We start from the raw sequence: 16,417 nt of genomic DNA, 5'->3' as shown, positions 1-16,417 counted from the left end.
CAAACATTTTTGAGGAAACGAAAGCAATTAGTTATGTCTTATAATATAAGTCAGTATCTGATAGCGAGTTAGTATGGTCTTGTGCACTTTGACACATGATGCAGCGGCAAATATGGCTGCTCGTGGTGATGCTACGATGCTAGCAAAAATGTCCTAAAAGCGAAATTAACTCAGAATAACGTTGTTATTCGTTTGTTGAATCACCCCGATTAAATATTTCTACGTTATATAAATGCATGGTACGTTTAGAATTCCAATGTTATTTGACTTAGCGCACGTTGAAGCGTAAATGCAGCTAGCCAGTAGACTTACCGGCTAGTTGTCGAAGCGTATTGTGTGAGTATGTTTTCATCCAAATGTATTGACAAATTAGCGGATGAAGTTGAACGCTTTGCAATTACAGCATGGGTTGATACAGTTTTAGATAACGATAGCTTTATGTTTGTTTTTTTCCAGACACGCACTTGGCCGGTGTAGCTCGTAATTCTGTGTTTGAGGTCGGTTGTAAAGTTTTCCTACTTTTTTTCTTCCATCGTAGAGACAAGTGAATGAGCCACAATGACGTCCATTATCAAGCTGACAGCTTTGTCAGGAGTTCAGGAGGAGTCTGCCCTCTGCTACCTTCTACAGGTGGATGAATTCCGCTTCCTTTTGGACTGTGGCTGGGATGAGAACTTCTCAATGGACATCATCGATGCCATAAAGCGGTAATTGGGTTATTTGTCTTCTATATAGATGGAGATTACAAAGATTTGTGATACTTGGGGATCAAATGCTCAAAGTGATGGAGAGTGTGAAGGAGAGCATAGGCAGGATGGAGCTGGTGATGAAAGTTTCAGATGTGATCTGCACTTTGAACATAATTACATGTAGTTATGTATTAAACATGATATGCACGTGTTTTCAAAGGCCAATTGTTTCCAATACATTTTCATTATAGGTCTTAATGTCTCCAAAAGTATGTTTGCAATTTCACGACTATAGAAAAAAGCGTGTCCCGAGATCAGGTCACTCGTAGGCTGGCCGGCAAACCAGCCATGTTGTATGTTTTGGGTATGGTAGCAATCACCAGGAGACAGAGCTGGAGGTGGCAGAGGTGAATAGGCTGTGCTTCTCTTTGGCAGTACTAATGAGGAGGGACAGGATCAGGAATGAGCTCATCAGAGAGAAAGACTGAACAGTTAGAGAGGCCGGATTAAGATGGTTTGGAGGTGTTGTGCATTGGAGTGACACTGGCTACATTGCTAGAAAGATGCAGGCTATGGAGCTGCAAGGTAGAAGGCAAAGACGCAAAGGCATCGTTTACCATGAAGTAATCTGTGTGATGTTTATAATTGTTCTTGCAGGCATGTTCATCAGGTTGATGCCGTGCTTCTCTCCCATCCTGATCCTATACACCTTGGAGCTTTGCCATATGCTGTGGGGAAACTGGGTCTGAATTGTACCATATATGCAACGATACCGGTCTACAAGATGGGTCAAATGTTCATGTATGATCTTTATCAGGTGAGAAGGAATGACAAGTGCATTTACATCCAGTAAGAGCTCAGTTTTGCATACGGCATTAATTCACCTCTCATCTGTTTTCCTCTTTAGTCGCGAAACAACAGTGAAGATTTCACACTGTTCACCCTCGATGATGTGGACAGTGCTTTTGATAAAATTCAGCAGTTAAAGTATTCACAGATTGTCAATCTGAAAGGTGAGTTAAATGTGTTTTGTTTGTGATACACAAATGTGAGACAAGATCATTTTAAAATGTTTTCCACTATTAACGTGATTTTTTTTCCATTTGTTTTGAGAGGGGAAAGTTTGAATAAACAACGGAAAAAATAATGTCGCATGAGTGTGCAAACTCTTTTGTAATTGACGTGGCTCTGTTCAGAATGGGAGACAGCTCACACCTGCCAGTGCCACCATTTCTAGTGCCTCTGATTAACCCCTGTTAAAATTCTCATTAGATATTCTCATAGGTATTTCATGACCTTTTTTGTCTGCTCTTAACACAAAACTGAAGGTATTATTTTGTGCAAAAGTTTTTATAGACTTTGTATCCATTGCATTTAATATAATAGTCATTTCTTCCTTTCTGTTAGGAAAAGGACATGGTCTTTCAATTACACCACTTCCAGCCGGTCACATGATTGGTGGGACCATTTGGAAGATTGTGAAAGATGGGGAGGAAGAGGTTGTTTATGCTGTGGACTTCAACCACAAAAGAGAAATGTAAAAAGAGATCAATATTGCATATCAAAACACTAAATTGCACATTAGTTTGAATGTGAATGGTTGTGTACGCTCTATGTGCCTTGTGGTGCCTCAGCCTTATTTTCTTAATGTACTGTCTTTGGTTGCTTTTCTATGTTAGCCACCTGAACGGCTGCACGATGGAGAGCATCAGTCGACCTTCCTTGCTCATTACTGACTCCTTCAATGCAGCATACGTACAACCGCGCCGCAAACAAAGAGATGAACAGCTACTTAGTAAGTGATTGTTAGAGGTAACAGCTGTTGTATTGTAAAATGCTCCTTTTTGTGCCTGCCTGATCTAGTCCGTGTTGCCCCAACCATTTTTGAGCCAAGACAGATCAGAAAAAACACTCTGGGACATCACCAAACAAAAATGGCATGACGTGGTTCATAGCAGTCTGTTATAAAGTCTAATGGTAGAGCATTTACTGTTATTGTTCCGCCTGTCACTATATGAAACTGGCATAGATAGCTTAACAAACCACATTATTTGTAGTAAATAAATACTCGTCTGACCAATGAAGTTAAGTTGGATTATCACCCGTAGCACAGCTACCAAATTGCCAACAACAATATTACAATGTTTTAAGTAAAGATTTTTCACACTGTCAGCCAAAATGAAATTACATTTGTAATCGCAGAATTGGCCTAGCAAGTCGGGCCCACAGATCTGAGGTTCAGGGTTCCAATCGCTCTTCAAACCTCCCTGTCAGGAATTAGGAAAATGGATCTACAAATGATCTTGTTCTGAATTTTAATTCAAATTTACCGGTTGAGAAGGCTTATATATGATACGCTGAAGAAAAAAAACAAAGTCAAATTGTAAGCAAGGTTTTAAATGTATTTTTCCTCTGTCCTTTTTATTACCCTCCCTGCAAAGCCAATGTAATGGAGACACTCCGTGGGGATGGCAATGTGCTTATCGCTGTGGATACAGCCGGGCGGGTGTTGGAGCTGGCTCAGCTCCTGGACCAGATTTGGAGGACAAAAGACGCCGGGCTCGGAGCTTACCCGCTCGCCCTACTTAACAATGTCAGCTACAATGTTGTGGAGTTCTCAAAGTCACAGGTATCAATCCCTCCTTCAGTTTTCGGCATGTCACCTTAAATGCAACGGCGCGAGTTGATGAACATTTTTACCTCAGGTGGAGTGGATGAGCGACAAGCTCATGAGGTGTTTCGAGGACAAGAGGAATAATCCCTTCCAGTTCCGCCATTTGACCCTCTGCCATAGTTTGGCTGACCTGGCTCGGGTTCCCAACCCTAAAGTGGTGCTGTGCAGTCAGCCTGACCTGGAGTCCGGCTTTTCTCGAGAACTCTTTATCAAGTGGTGTCAAGACAGCAAACACTCGGTCATCCTGACGTATCGCACCACTCCCGGAACGTTGGCCCGCTACCTCATTGACCACCCGGGAGAGAAGATGCTGGACCTGGAGGTAAGAAGGAACATGGCAAATATATTAAGAGGAGAATTCCATTTGTCCCTGTGGAGTGTTTATTGCTGCTGAAAAATACAGTATAAGTAAGTAAGCGATGTAGGTTGTTTGCAGTGAATCGGGGAAAAAAAAAAATTCTTTTTTTTTTTTTTGATAGAACTGGTAAAACAATGAATGTGTTGTTCTGTTGTTTGTCCTGACAGGTGAGAAAGAGAGTGAAGCTCGAAGGCAAGGAGCTTGAAGAATACCTTGAAAATGACAAAATAAAGAAAGAAGCGGCAAAGAAACTGGAGCAAGCAAAGGAGTAAGTCAAGTTGTTAGTAAAGTGATTTTACAATTGGGGAAAAAAAAGACCTTTTTCAAAAGATTACCATAACAGAACTTTGTTCACATGCACTGCTTTATAAACAGCATGCACAGACGCATACAAATATCAGAGAAAATAATAGCAACCAACCTTGCTGTAGAAAATAATCAACAAGTGGGACCAGCTCAAGGTAACACGGAAATGAAAATACTGCAAGTTGCGCAAAAAAATATGCAGAGTGAAAATAAGGTCCAGAATGAATTCAAATGTAAATTTGGAGGCTGCATTGCAGGCATTACAGCACACAATTTGAGCAGATCACAGCTAATCTAAACACCGATTTGAATGCTTCGATGTGTGCAGATTTGATTTAAAGTATTAACTGAACACTTCACTTGGATCTCACCAAACAATTCATGAACAGTAAACTTCCAGGATTTTGAAACCCGGAAAATACGCCACATCTTTGTTTAAGCTTCACGGGGAAAAAAGCATTTTAGTCTAATCTTTTTGGTATGTCAAAGATAATCTAACAGTGTATCTATTGGTAGATAGGAGGCAAAAGTGTGAAATTCCAAAGGTGACATTTTATGCCGGGACTCACGCAGGGTGGACGTGGACTCCAGCGACGAGAGTGACTTGGACGACGACCTGGATCAGCCGGCGGCGGTAAAAACCAAACACCACGACTTGATGATGAAGGGCGAGGGAAACCGTAAAGGCAGTTTCTTCAAACAAGCCAAGAAGTCCTACCCAATGTTCCCAACACACGAGGAAAGGATCAAATGGGATGAGTACGGAGAGATCATCAGGTAAAGAGATTGCTGCAACCTTTGGAAAGTAAAAGACAGGTCGGAACTATTATGTGTCAATAATCCTTTCCTGCAGGATTGAAGATTTTCTAGTTCCTGAGCTGCAAGCTGCAGAGGAGGAGAAAAGCAAACTGGAATCCGGCTTGACCAATGGCGAGGAGCCGATGGACCAGGACCTCTCTGTTGTTCCCACAAAGTGTATTTCTAGTATTGAGAATCTCGAAATCAGGTGAGTGATCACCAACTCCACTCTACAAGTTAAAATTCAAGAAACAATAATAATGGAGACGTTATTCTACCATCCGCCTTGTAGAGCCAGAATAACATACATAGACTACGAAGGTCGCTCCGACGGTGATTCCATCAAGAAGATCATCAATCAGATGAAGCCCAGGCAGCTGGTCATTGTCCATGGGCCTCCGGAGGCCAGTCTGGACCTGGCTGAGTCTTGCAAGGCTTTCAGCAAGGATCTCAAAGTGTACACACCCAAACTGCAGGAGACCGTGGACGCCACCAGCGAGACGCATATCTACCAGGTCAGCACGTTTGCACACCAACGCGCTTTATCCTGTCCTCCAGCTAAGGACGGACGGGTCCCCGATGAGGCAGCTTATCAATTCTTGGTAAATAAGAATTGTGTCATTTTTGCGGCGAAGGTGCGGTTGAAAGACTTCCTGGTGAGCTCCCTGCAGTTCTGCAAGGCCAAAGACACGGAGTTGGCGTGGATTGACGGCGTGCTGGACATGCGCGTGGTCAAGGTAGACACAGGCGTGATGCTCGAGGAGGGCACCAAGGAGGAGCTCGAGGACGGCGAGCTCCCCATGGACACCGGCGCAGACCCCGGGATCGATCAAAGTGCTGCAATGGTGGCCGCTCAGCGGGCCATGAAAAACCTATTTGGAGAGGACGAGAAGGAGCCGTCTGAGGAGAGTGATGTCATTCCCACACTGGAGCCGCTGCCCTCACACGAGGTGAGTGAACTTTTTTTTTTTTTTTTTTTTTTTTTTTTTTTTTTTAACGGGTTCTAGAGTCACAATTCTCAGTTTTAATCTCAGCTATTACCGTAGTTTCAATTGTAATATTGGTGGTATTTTATTGTGAAGTAATTAAACCACTGCAACAGAAATAGGACTTTGTCAAACTGAAGACACCCTGTATGTATTATATCTTATAGGTGATCAGTTTGAAGTAATTAATTTGTCCAAAATTCAAAGAAGCCTTTTTATTAACTTAATTATCTTAGTGAATTTACTCAATCAATGACATAACTTGATGTCAGTCACCACTGTGGTTTTTCCTTTCATTAACAGAGCGATTATTTTTCCCGCGTGTGTATATCGTCGCTGTCCCGTGAAAAACACTTATGTCCAATTGTTTATGAATTTTTTTTTTTTTAATTTTCACGCCAATGCGATGTCTGTAACGCGGAAACACCATTCACGGAAAAATAAGAAAATGGAAAAAAATGGACATAAGTGTTTTTCACATGACAACGACAATATGCGCCTTCTCTGGGTGCCGTCTCGTTTGCCTTTCAGATTAGACTGACTTCATTTCACTGCATGTTGCTTTTCATGCAAATGAACCTCAACCCGAGGAGAAACTCCAAGCAGCAGATGACTTTTTGTTCTTGCCTGTAAAAAGGTCTCACATTAATGACTAAAAATTCCTTCCCGAACAATGCTCTCCTGTGTGCTTAACTACAGAGTGACATATTGTCCTAGTTACACACACATTTCCATTATGAAAATGAGTACCTTCTTATGTGTCAGAAGTTACATAGCGCAGTTACATCATTTAGTTACATGACAGTCCAAAATCTTAGCAGCAGCTCGCACTATGATGCATTGCAACAGACTAAAACCGCGGCAATGTTGTTAAATGTGACAGTGTAAATCAAAACTGAACATTATCGTCTTTATGAAGGCAGACTATTTGATACACTCATTTTATTGGGGTGTCCACGATGACTAAGTGCTATAAATTTGAGCATTGACTTGAGATGGCTTTTATTCGTATTAAGGTAATGCATTCACAAGGGCGTAAAACCAATCCAGCCTGTCCTTGGAGTTAGTGCCCAACCCATGCGCTCTGTCCAGGCACCCGGACATCAGTCGGTGTTCATCAACGAGCCCCGCCTGTCCGACTTTAAACAGGTCCTCCTCAGGGAGGGCATCCAGGCCGAGTTTGTGGGAGGAGTGCTGGTGTGCAACAACCTGGTGGCTGTCCGCAGAGTGAGTCTTTTTTTTTTTTTTTTTCTTTTTTCTCGCACCATTTTATTTCATGCACTCAAATGAGACATTACCTGTCATTTAGGGTGTCCGGACCTTAGTTTTAAGGGAAAAAATGTGTTTATTAATGAAACATAACATTAACTCAACAAAAAGCACAGTTTGCTTAAAGTAGGGCAGAAAACCCAGAGGCTTAAGAAGTGTCTCTCCTCAGGAAAAGGAGAATAAAAACGACAAGTGAAACTTAACAAGTCAAATAAAAGGAAAAGCAGGAGCAAACCAGGACATCAACATGAAAATGTATAATTGACAAGAACTTAAAATAGATGCAACTCAGAACATGAACCCAAAGAGACACACCGTGAGCAGTCGGCGTCAGTGCAATGAAAGCGGGGAAAACTTGAAGCGTCTGATGCTTTGATGTCAAAGCGGTGAACATTCCTTTCGTTTTTGTGCCGCGTAAGATTGCGCGTGTGTGTGTGTGTGTGTGTGTGTGTGTGTGTGTAAAAGGTGAAATTAAGGTCTTACGTTTTTGTGTTCTTCATCCAGACGGAGGCGGGACGTATCGGCCTGGAAGGCTGCCTGTGCGATGACTACTATAAAATCAGGGAGCTGCTGTATCAGCAGTATGCTGTAGTATAGCAGCGCAGATACCACATACCCCTTACGAGGACTTTACCCAGAGGAGATGACCGTCCCCCACACCCTTGGGTACCTCCAGCTGTGTCCCCACTACATCCATTGTACAGTTTCACTTTTTTTTTTTTTTTTTAATACCCATTCTTATTGCTAGGTCACCTTGGGACGATGCTGTTTTGTTTTCCTTTTATACTGACTCATAAGCGGTTTGGTTCATGGATGATCTCTGTACGTGACTAGAGATACCTCTCCACTTCATTTTGACATTAAATGTACAATCGTTTTCCTAATCTGATTTTCCGTATTTGTGTAGAACATCGCAAGTACATTACGCTATATGACAGGGGTGGGCGAACTTTTGAGCTCAAGGGCCACATTTCAATTGAAGGGATGGACTCTATCATTTGTAAATGAGCGAGGTTTAATCGATTTGGTTAAAGATAAATCAACTCAAACACATTTTTTTCCAGAATATGTTCCCAGCAAGCCCACTAGTTGAAACACGGCATTCTGATTAATATTGCGTCTGGGGAATATGAGTTAAGCAGCACATTCCACTCCTTTTTAGCCATCTCAGGGGGCGGCCATTGTGTCCCTTCTGTAGACTGAAAATGACATCACACACCCTCAGGGCTCAGATAACAACCAATCACGGCTTAGCTTCAGAAAATAGGTTAGCCGTGATTGGTCGTTACCTCAGCCCTGAGCAGTTGTGATGTCATTTTCTGTTGACAGAAGTGACAAAATGGCCGCCCCTTGAGATGGCTAAAAATGGGTGCCTTAATTCTTATTCCACAAGCGCAATATTTATCAGAATGCGTTGTTTCAACTAGTGGAAAATATTCTTGAAAAAAATATGCTTGGGTTGACTTCCCCTTTAAATAAACAATACTTGTTAGATTAATTAATTACATCAGTTAACTAGCATAGACTCCAGCCAGCTCACTGGCGACCATAATGCAGACAAGCGCAAAATTAGCACTGTTTACTGTACAACTGACAGAAGTGATTTAAACATCAATTTTACCTGCCCCACATGTAAAGTGACGTGAAACAACTTTTTATGTGATTTGCCACAATATAAATAGAATTAAATTGAATTCAATGTGGACGCCCCTGCACATGTCTGCTATAAAAACCCAAACCGCATCCTCTACCCGCTGCACTAACAGCAGATGGAGACATTTCCGTCCGTTTCTTGCAGGCAGTGTCAAGCGTGCTCATGCAGCAGGTTCATGTGAAACGCCGTGGAGATATGACATTGTCCCCTGAAGTGATAAGTGGGCTGGAAAAAGACCCCGCAGCCGCTGTCGTGCCATGAGCTCGGATTAGCTCTCTCGTTTACCATTTTGGGATTGCTGCAGCCCAACAGATTTGAGCTCGCTTTCTTATCTATTTTTGGACACAGCGGTGTATTAAAAAGATGGGTGATAAGAGGGCTTGTTGGTGGCGTGAGGCAGGAACGGTGATGCGTCAGCTGCCAAACGGTGGCACATTGTCTCGGTTGATTAGATCCACGGCAGCATAGATCTGGAGGACAGGGCAGCTGTGGAATGGCGCACACACACAGCTCACCTGTTTTCGGTAGCTGAGCCACGATTGGTCGTTATCTGAGCCCTGAGCATCTGTGATGTCATTTTCAGTCGACACAAGTGACAAAATGGCCGGCCCCTGAGATGGACAATAACGGGTGGATTTTGCTGCTTAACTCATAATTCCACAAACGCAACAATTTTTCCTTTACAGGTGTGAACAATGCACCGCCATATAGCGGGGGTTCACTCTTTGCCAAATCATCCTCATCCACTCCTCATAACTCATTCACTGCCATTGACGAATTTATTCGCCTTTTCACAGTCCAACCACTCAATCCCAGCAATTTATATTTTTTTCAAACATTAGGGTAAAAGAGGGTCTGAAAATGTCTGCAAGTGAATGAGTTAATCACCGCCAATTCTCACGAACCTTGCACGTTCCCCGAGTGTGACGACAAGGGAGACACTCAAACGGGACAACAAAAGTGAGTAGGGTTAGGGAGGGAGAGAGATTGTGTGTGTGTGTGTGTGTAATCATGCACATGGTTGGAGGAGTTAGACTCCACTACGGATGACTGGCTGTCGTGCAAGCGTGTTTTTACACAGTTGCATAACATACAGTTTTGCACTTTAGACACATTAAAATTTAAATGCTCTGTTTTAATCCGTGCCTCACACAGACACACACACACACACACACCAAAAAAAACTCACGCAGAAACGCACCAATTATGCCTTTTGGTTATTTATTCATCCTCGCTGCTGTGAAGGGCTGCGCTATACAAAGAGGCCAGAGTGGGAACGGAGGGAAAAGAGCGTCTCGTCATTGTAACAGAGCATGCCAGCCCTTTGCCAATGCCGTCAACTGCTTTTCATTTCGATAATTGACCAGCCACGCCAGAAATGTCCATCAGCTAATCCTCTTAGCTTTCATAATGCTGACTCTGTCACAGAAGTCCCCTGTTTTAATGTAACAAGCAGCTAAACCTGGTGAGCAGGCTGCAGAGGCCCTGGTGCTCACGCTGCCCCCTAGAGACCGTTTTTGAACTACACAACCTGTCAGAGCCATCACAAATCTATAAGGTAGCTCCACACCGGCTCGCCCTCGGCTGAAATGCTTGTCTTAAATAAGATAGCCATCTCGTTGGAGCATCTGCGTTGTGAATAGCCATTCCTTTTGTGCGGAGGATAGATGGAATATAATCCCTTTTCTCCTCACTAAGCAGACCACTTTATGCCGCTGACGTAATCATGTGAAAGTGGATGCGTTTTTATGAAGTCACAAAACATTCAAACATAACATAAGGCAAAAAAAAAAAGCCTGCTCTAACAATAGGAGAGCAGCTTGTAAATCTGCCCAAATGTTAATCGTGTGGAAAGTTCTCATGTTTGGTTATTCCTCTTTTATGCTTCAGCACCCTAATCCCCCCCCCCCAAAAAAAGAATAATCTGATATAGTTTAGCCGCACAATGTGATATAATTGTTTTTATCTCAAAGGATGAAATTAATTGTAGTACCAATGTATAAAGTTTCAAGATGTTCTATTTGTTGTTAGCACACAAATATGAAAGTGAATCATTTCAACTGGATTATTATGACGGTAATTTGATAATGATATTGATATTTTATGGTGAAATCTTGTTATTGGAGTGTCAAATAATTTTTTTTTCAATATTTAATTTGCATTATTTTTTTTATATCCCGGAAGAGGAATGTGTGATGGGATTAATAACTAATAATTGAACAAGAAAATGTAAAATGTTGCTTCACGTGAAGCAGGGTATGGTGATGCACTATGATTTTTTTTTCTGTAACAAATATTCTCAAAAGAAGATGAAGGTAAACAAGAAGTGATTAATATCATAGAATAATCCATTATAAGTATACAAAAATAATGCATTTATAATGATCTACAAAACAATTTGTCATAAATAAAGAATTAAATAATATTTTATCATTCAATTAAATAAGTATGGATTTGACTACATTAATCTCGGGAATACCATTACAGAGTCAAACAAAACACATTCAAATAAATTCAAAACTTCCCATCGATGGGATATGATTCCCTTTCATTATTAATATGTCCGTCTTGCTTTTTGCTTCAATTAAAAAGTGAGTTCAACACATTTTCAAGCCAGCGTCCTCCCCTCGCACATGGAGAGGCGAGCGCGGGACTTCAGTACATTCTTCTGCCTCTCAGAGCAAAACAAATCTGAGCAGCTCCTTGTTCCAAAACTCGTGGCAATGAGGAGGCATTTTACTGACGTCAGAGGTGGGGGGGGACTGGAGTTAAGATAATTTAGACAGAAACATTCAACGTTACTTCAACTTGGTACTCATGTGACTTGACTTGACTTAAGACTTGAATCACATGATTAGAAGTCTTTCCTGTTCAGATTGTGTGCCAATTGTTTGAGTGAATGTTGCTTGAAATCCAGTGGGAACATCTTGACAGTCTTGATTTTTGCCATAGCAACTTGGGGCCCGTTTGAAATCTGAAGGTTAAGACGTACTTGTGTCTCGCACATACTGTAGGTGACTTTCTCCCACCTCTGGCAAACACACACACACACACACATACACTTCCAGACGGTCAGCAGAACACAACCTGTCCAGGCCCCCGCTCTTTGCGCTCAGCACATCACAACCGACCCGACCGTATGTGATGTGACACGACTGACACAACCTTGAGAGATGCGAGGAGACCCTGCCGATGATTAATTCAAAGCCGGAGAGCACAGCGAAGATAAGCTATGTGTGTGTGTGTGTGTGTTTACGCCCGCAGACCACTGTTGCATGACACAAGGCTGTGTTGGAGGGCTGAATCATTGCCACTGAATGATGTCCGTGTGAGAATGACAGCAGCCCAAACAGAGGAGCGTTAATCCATACCGGCTAGTCAGTTTGTCTACATGCGTGCGCTGGTCTGCAGGCCTGAATCATATTTGTGGGACACAGCATTAGGTACACTTGTACTGCGACAAAACACCCCTAATATTTCTATCTATCTATCTATCTATCTATCTATCTATCTATCTATCTATCTATCTATCTATCTATCTATCTATCTATCTATCTATCTATCTATCTATCTATCTATCTATCTATCTATCTATCTATCTATCTATCTATCTATCTATCTATCTATCTATCTAATCTTCGGGCTGCAACTAATTTATTAATCTGCTGATTATTTTGTTTATATCTATATATTGTAATGTAAGAATGTGTGACCTCAGGTTTTATAACAGTCACGGTTTCAAAGTGGGGTTTAAAAAGTGAGTTTAGTTTCCGGGCAGTGTGCGCATTTTTAAAAGTGGCTTTAACATTGCGTCAAAAACTTCAATTTTTAGATTGTCTGATTATTGGCACCGATATTTGGCCTTTTTTTTAAACTCTGCTGGCCGATAATGAATAAATTCAAAACTGTAGCAATCGAAACAAAGATATGTGAAAATGTAACATTTCTATGTGAACATTTTAACATTTCTGTAATTTTTGAAACTTTGAAATTTGTATTTACTGTTGAAAAACTATTGTTTAAGTTTTCATTCATCTTTGAGAACCACTGCAGGAGACAACCTCTGCTTAGTCACTGCTTAGTATTTACTAACAAAACAATCAGGACAAACAAACTTGCAATTCATGAGAGAATTCAAGAGCTTCTTCAAAAACGTCATCCACGGCTTTGAGCAAACATGTTTTAAAAACCCCATTCAAGACTTGCTGATGAGTAATAACATGATGACTATCAACTCCTACTCATACACGGAAGTACGCAGGCCTCTCAAATCGCAAATCAGGGAATTCTGTCGCCTCATTGGCTTTACTGCGGTCCCTTCGTTGTGAGCGAAAGCGCTAACTTTGCCTAGCTAGTCTTTTGTTTCACGTGTCCACCAGCCGTTAATACTCCCGTCTGATGCTATCGTCCCAGAATGAATGGACGATATGTTCCCGCTGGTCTCCGTGGGCAGTCTGATCGTGTGAGTGCTCTTTGTATGTCTTTTGCCAGTCATGCTTTTGCAAGCTGCCGTCAGAAGAAATGATAGTTATGTATGTACGGCTCATTACAAAGACAAGGCTCTGCCCCCATTCGGATCAGTCAAACTTTGATCTACTTGCATGCAGTCGTGATGGCGGCATCACAAAGGAAGAGCCCTACATTTTTGCACTGTTGTCATAATCAGGCAAATCCTATCCAAAAGAAAAAAAAAAAAAATCCCAAAATGCAGGCTTACTAGATTTGCATGGATTCTTCAATAGATACAATTGGAGGATAATTTCAACGAAAGCTTGTTGGTCAGTATGTCTGCACGCCACTTGCTGTTTGACGGATATGAAAAGTCTACACACCTCTGTTTTGGGATTTAAGAAAAGACACCAACATCAGTCATTTCAAAACCTTTTCCACCACTGTGACCTTTAACCTTTAACCATTTACAAACATAATACTTGGTGCAGAGGTCCGACAAAGAAAGACAGCAGTCCAGAAGACAGCTCTAGAATAGTCAGATGGGGCGCTTCTCTCCACCCTGTTTACCCGTCACACCTGAGAAGGCATACAAATAAAGCCACAGATTGTTCAACACCCACGATGAATGTTTAATTATTTGCCCTGCCGTTAACTGAGAAGCCTTTCCAAGGAGCAAAATCCTCAGCTCTGTGGAGAATGCCAAGCTTGTACTGATCTTTCCAGCACCAGCCATTGGCCAGAGAGGAGCTCGATAAAAAGTAGACAGGTTGTGTGTGGGGGGGGGAAAGAGATTGTCGTGCCTCCATCTGTCTACGCGATTCATTAGAAAAGCATTGGATGCAATGCCAGCGCTGCATAACGGAAGGTGTTATACTTGCTTTTTTTGGCCATGTGTCATTTGGTCAGCTATCCATATCGGGCACACGCCCCAGCAGAATCAGCTTATACTGTATACGGGATCGCCCTGCAGAATATCACGCAACACGGTTAAAGGACATACTATATTTCAACTGCCCTTTTTTTCCGCCTTGCATAATCTAAACACTGAGCAAAGACATTCGGAAGTCACGTCAAGGACATAATGTATATGGTGTCACACAAAAAGCTTGCAAGTTTGATAAATGCACCTAAACAACCTTTAAATTACATAAATGGATGTGTATTATGTAATAGATCACTACTTGGGCAAGTTAGTAGATCAAAACAATCACAAGATTGATTAATTAGTCCGTTAAGTTGAGGTTCACTGTATGGCCATAATTATTCTGTAGTTCTGTAATGCTGCCCTTCAAACGGAAGTCAACCCAAACATATTTTTTTCAAGAATATGTTCCCAGCAGGCTCACTAGGTGAAACACGGCATTCTGATTAATTTTTCGTTTGTGGAATATAAATTTAGAGAGCAAAATGCACTCGTTTTTAGCCATCTGAGGAGGCGGCCATTTTGTCTTCTGTCGACTAAAAATGACATCACAACTGCTCAGGGCTCAGGCAACGACCAATCACGGCTCAGCTTCAGAAAACAGGTCAGCTGTGATTGTTCGTTACCTGAGCCCTGAGCAACTGCGATGTCATTTTCAGTTGACAGAAGTGACAAAATGGCCGCCCCCGGAGACGGCTAAAAACGTGTGGATTCACTCTTATTCCACAAACGCAATATTTCTCAGAATGCCTTGTTTCAACTAGTGGCCTTGCATAGAACATATTCTTGAAAAAAACATGTTTGGGTTGACTTCCCGTTTAAAGTCTGACTCTTGATCGCAGCGTCAAAACGATGAATCATTCCCGCGATAACGGAGCCGGGATCTGAAATGAGCAACTCGGAGTCGAGTGGCAATTGTTGTGCACAACTCACGGCTTGGTGTTAACACCCTTGACATCAAGCCATTAGTTGACGTGCAGTGCAAAGTTGTGAGTCATGCTTGGCATTTCAAACCAAACAACACGTTCACACCAACTTACTACTCCTTCTCTACATCCTCCCACGTTGAAACACCCCCACCACACCAAAGCAGCAAATCGGCATCCACTCATAAGATGCCGTATGGAGGCAAAGGAGGCCTCGTGTGGATGTTTGACCAAAGCGGTGAGTGTAAAGTCGTGGCTAAATCTCTGTAAGCAGGCCCTGGCATTGGTCCCCAATTGCCTGCCTGCTGTGTGGGCAAGGGCCCGGAACGGACTTAATCCCCTGGCATGGACGGAGTCACACATGTTGATGGGCATGCGTGTGTATACAGTATGAGCATGCAGAGGCTGAAGGATAAAAGCAAGAGTTGCGGAGACATCCAAAAAAAAAAAAAAAAAGCCCTGGTGTGAAGCCGCGCTTAATAGCGGCCTTCACTGAATGCCTCGCATGCTTCTTGGAGATGGTGTGCTGTGATTTTTTTTTTTTATTTGGGGAGGTCCGTCTGATACCATCCCGCATGACAGGGCCGATCTCGAGCTTATGTAACCTTATCGTCTGCAGGAGATTGCACCGCACAGCCTTTTTACCTTTCCTGCTGCTCTGTTTTGAAGTGGGCAGCAGTGGAGGTGGCAGAGTTGACGTGTCGGTTCAGCCTTGACAAGCTCTCAGTGCAGATGTTTACAAGGGCAAGGCGGGTCTCCTGGTTCTCATTTTAGCAGGTTTAAGGTGAAGCAAGACCCCAAAATATGTTGTTGTTGTTTTGTTTTTTTCACACATTCAATTCATTCCCTCCGCTTTTGGAGCCACGAGGGTCCTCATCAATACCAAATCACGGCAACACATCACCTACATCCACATCGCCACATACATCCCGGTAAAAGTCTAAATCCACATTCACCAAATAAAACCGTCAGATCTTTCCACTGGTCGACTTTGCAATGCCTCGCACACTGTTGCTAATCCTCACCTTTGGAATTCTTCAATGCGGTATCTGTATTCTGTACACATTAAAAAAAAACGCCATCTGTTTACCAAAGCTGTCTCATTTACTTTTCTTTACGGTTTCTTTTGAATTATTGCAAAGTGTCCTTATAGGTGTAGGTTAGAAGGGATTTATGGATTGCTCGTCCATAGATTGAGGAGGGGGCGTAATACTTTCCTTGCCCAGGGCGCTGGCAACTCGTGCTACGCCACTGGAGGAAGAAATTACCGTCTGGTGGTTGGCTGAGGATCTCTGACCTCACTTATTGAGCCTGATATCAAAAATGCGGGTGGCAGGTAACTTTGAAGGCCATTTATTAGTTATTGGTAGATGAAGTCAGGAC

General features: G+C 42.4%; 1 protein-coding gene across 2 annotated transcripts; it reads left to right on the top strand.

Annotated features, from left to right (window-relative positions):
• The first annotated feature begins 92 nt into the window (after window positions 1–92).
• Window positions 93–7,964, top strand: cpsf2 (cleavage and polyadenylation specific factor 2). Of its 2 annotated transcripts, none has more exons than XM_086019283.1 (15): window positions 93–239; window positions 539–707; window positions 1,347–1,506; window positions 1,597–1,702; window positions 2,097–2,226; window positions 2,369–2,484; window positions 3,131–3,318; window positions 3,395–3,685; window positions 3,889–3,989; window positions 4,601–4,804; window positions 4,881–5,033; window positions 5,118–5,340; window positions 5,461–5,775; window positions 6,904–7,038; window positions 7,585–7,964. In XM_086019283.1, exons 2-15 carry the CDS (start codon window positions 559–561, stop codon window positions 7,675–7,677), a joined length of 2,364 nt encoding a protein of 787 aa, XP_085875409.1. In that variant the 5' UTR covers window positions 93–239; window positions 539–558; the 3' UTR covers window positions 7,678–7,964. The 2 variants fall into 2 exon arrangements, with proteins under 2 accessions (XP_085875409.1, XP_085875410.1); XM_086019284.1 differs by having other exon boundaries at window positions 93–336.
• The last annotated feature ends 8,453 nt before the right edge of the window (window positions 7,965–16,417 follow it).

This window comes from Filicampus tigris, chromosome 20, assembly GCF_054856515.1.
Source record: "Filicampus tigris isolate MCC_2025a chromosome 20, RoL_Ftig_1.0, whole genome shotgun sequence".
NCBI classification, from domain to species: Eukaryota; Metazoa; Chordata; class Actinopteri; order Syngnathiformes; family Syngnathidae; genus Filicampus; species Filicampus tigris.
Note: the sequence above shows the minus strand (reverse complement) of the source record. Positions and strands in the feature narration are given on the sequence as shown.

Bases quoted from the DNA above. Each gene is read 5' to 3' on its own strand.
- cpsf2 (XM_086019283.1), top strand. From the start codon at position 559: ATGACGTCCATTATCAAGCTGACAGCTTTGTCAGGAGTTCAGGAGGAG. The intron at 4,805-4,880 runs GTAAAGAGATTG...CCTTTCCTGCAG, and splicing joins GAGTACGGAGAGATCATCAG to GATTGAAGATTTTCTAGTTC. The intron at 5,034-5,117 runs GTGAGTGATCAC...TCCGCCTTGTAG, and splicing joins ATTGAGAATCTCGAAATCAG to AGCCAGAATAACATACATAG.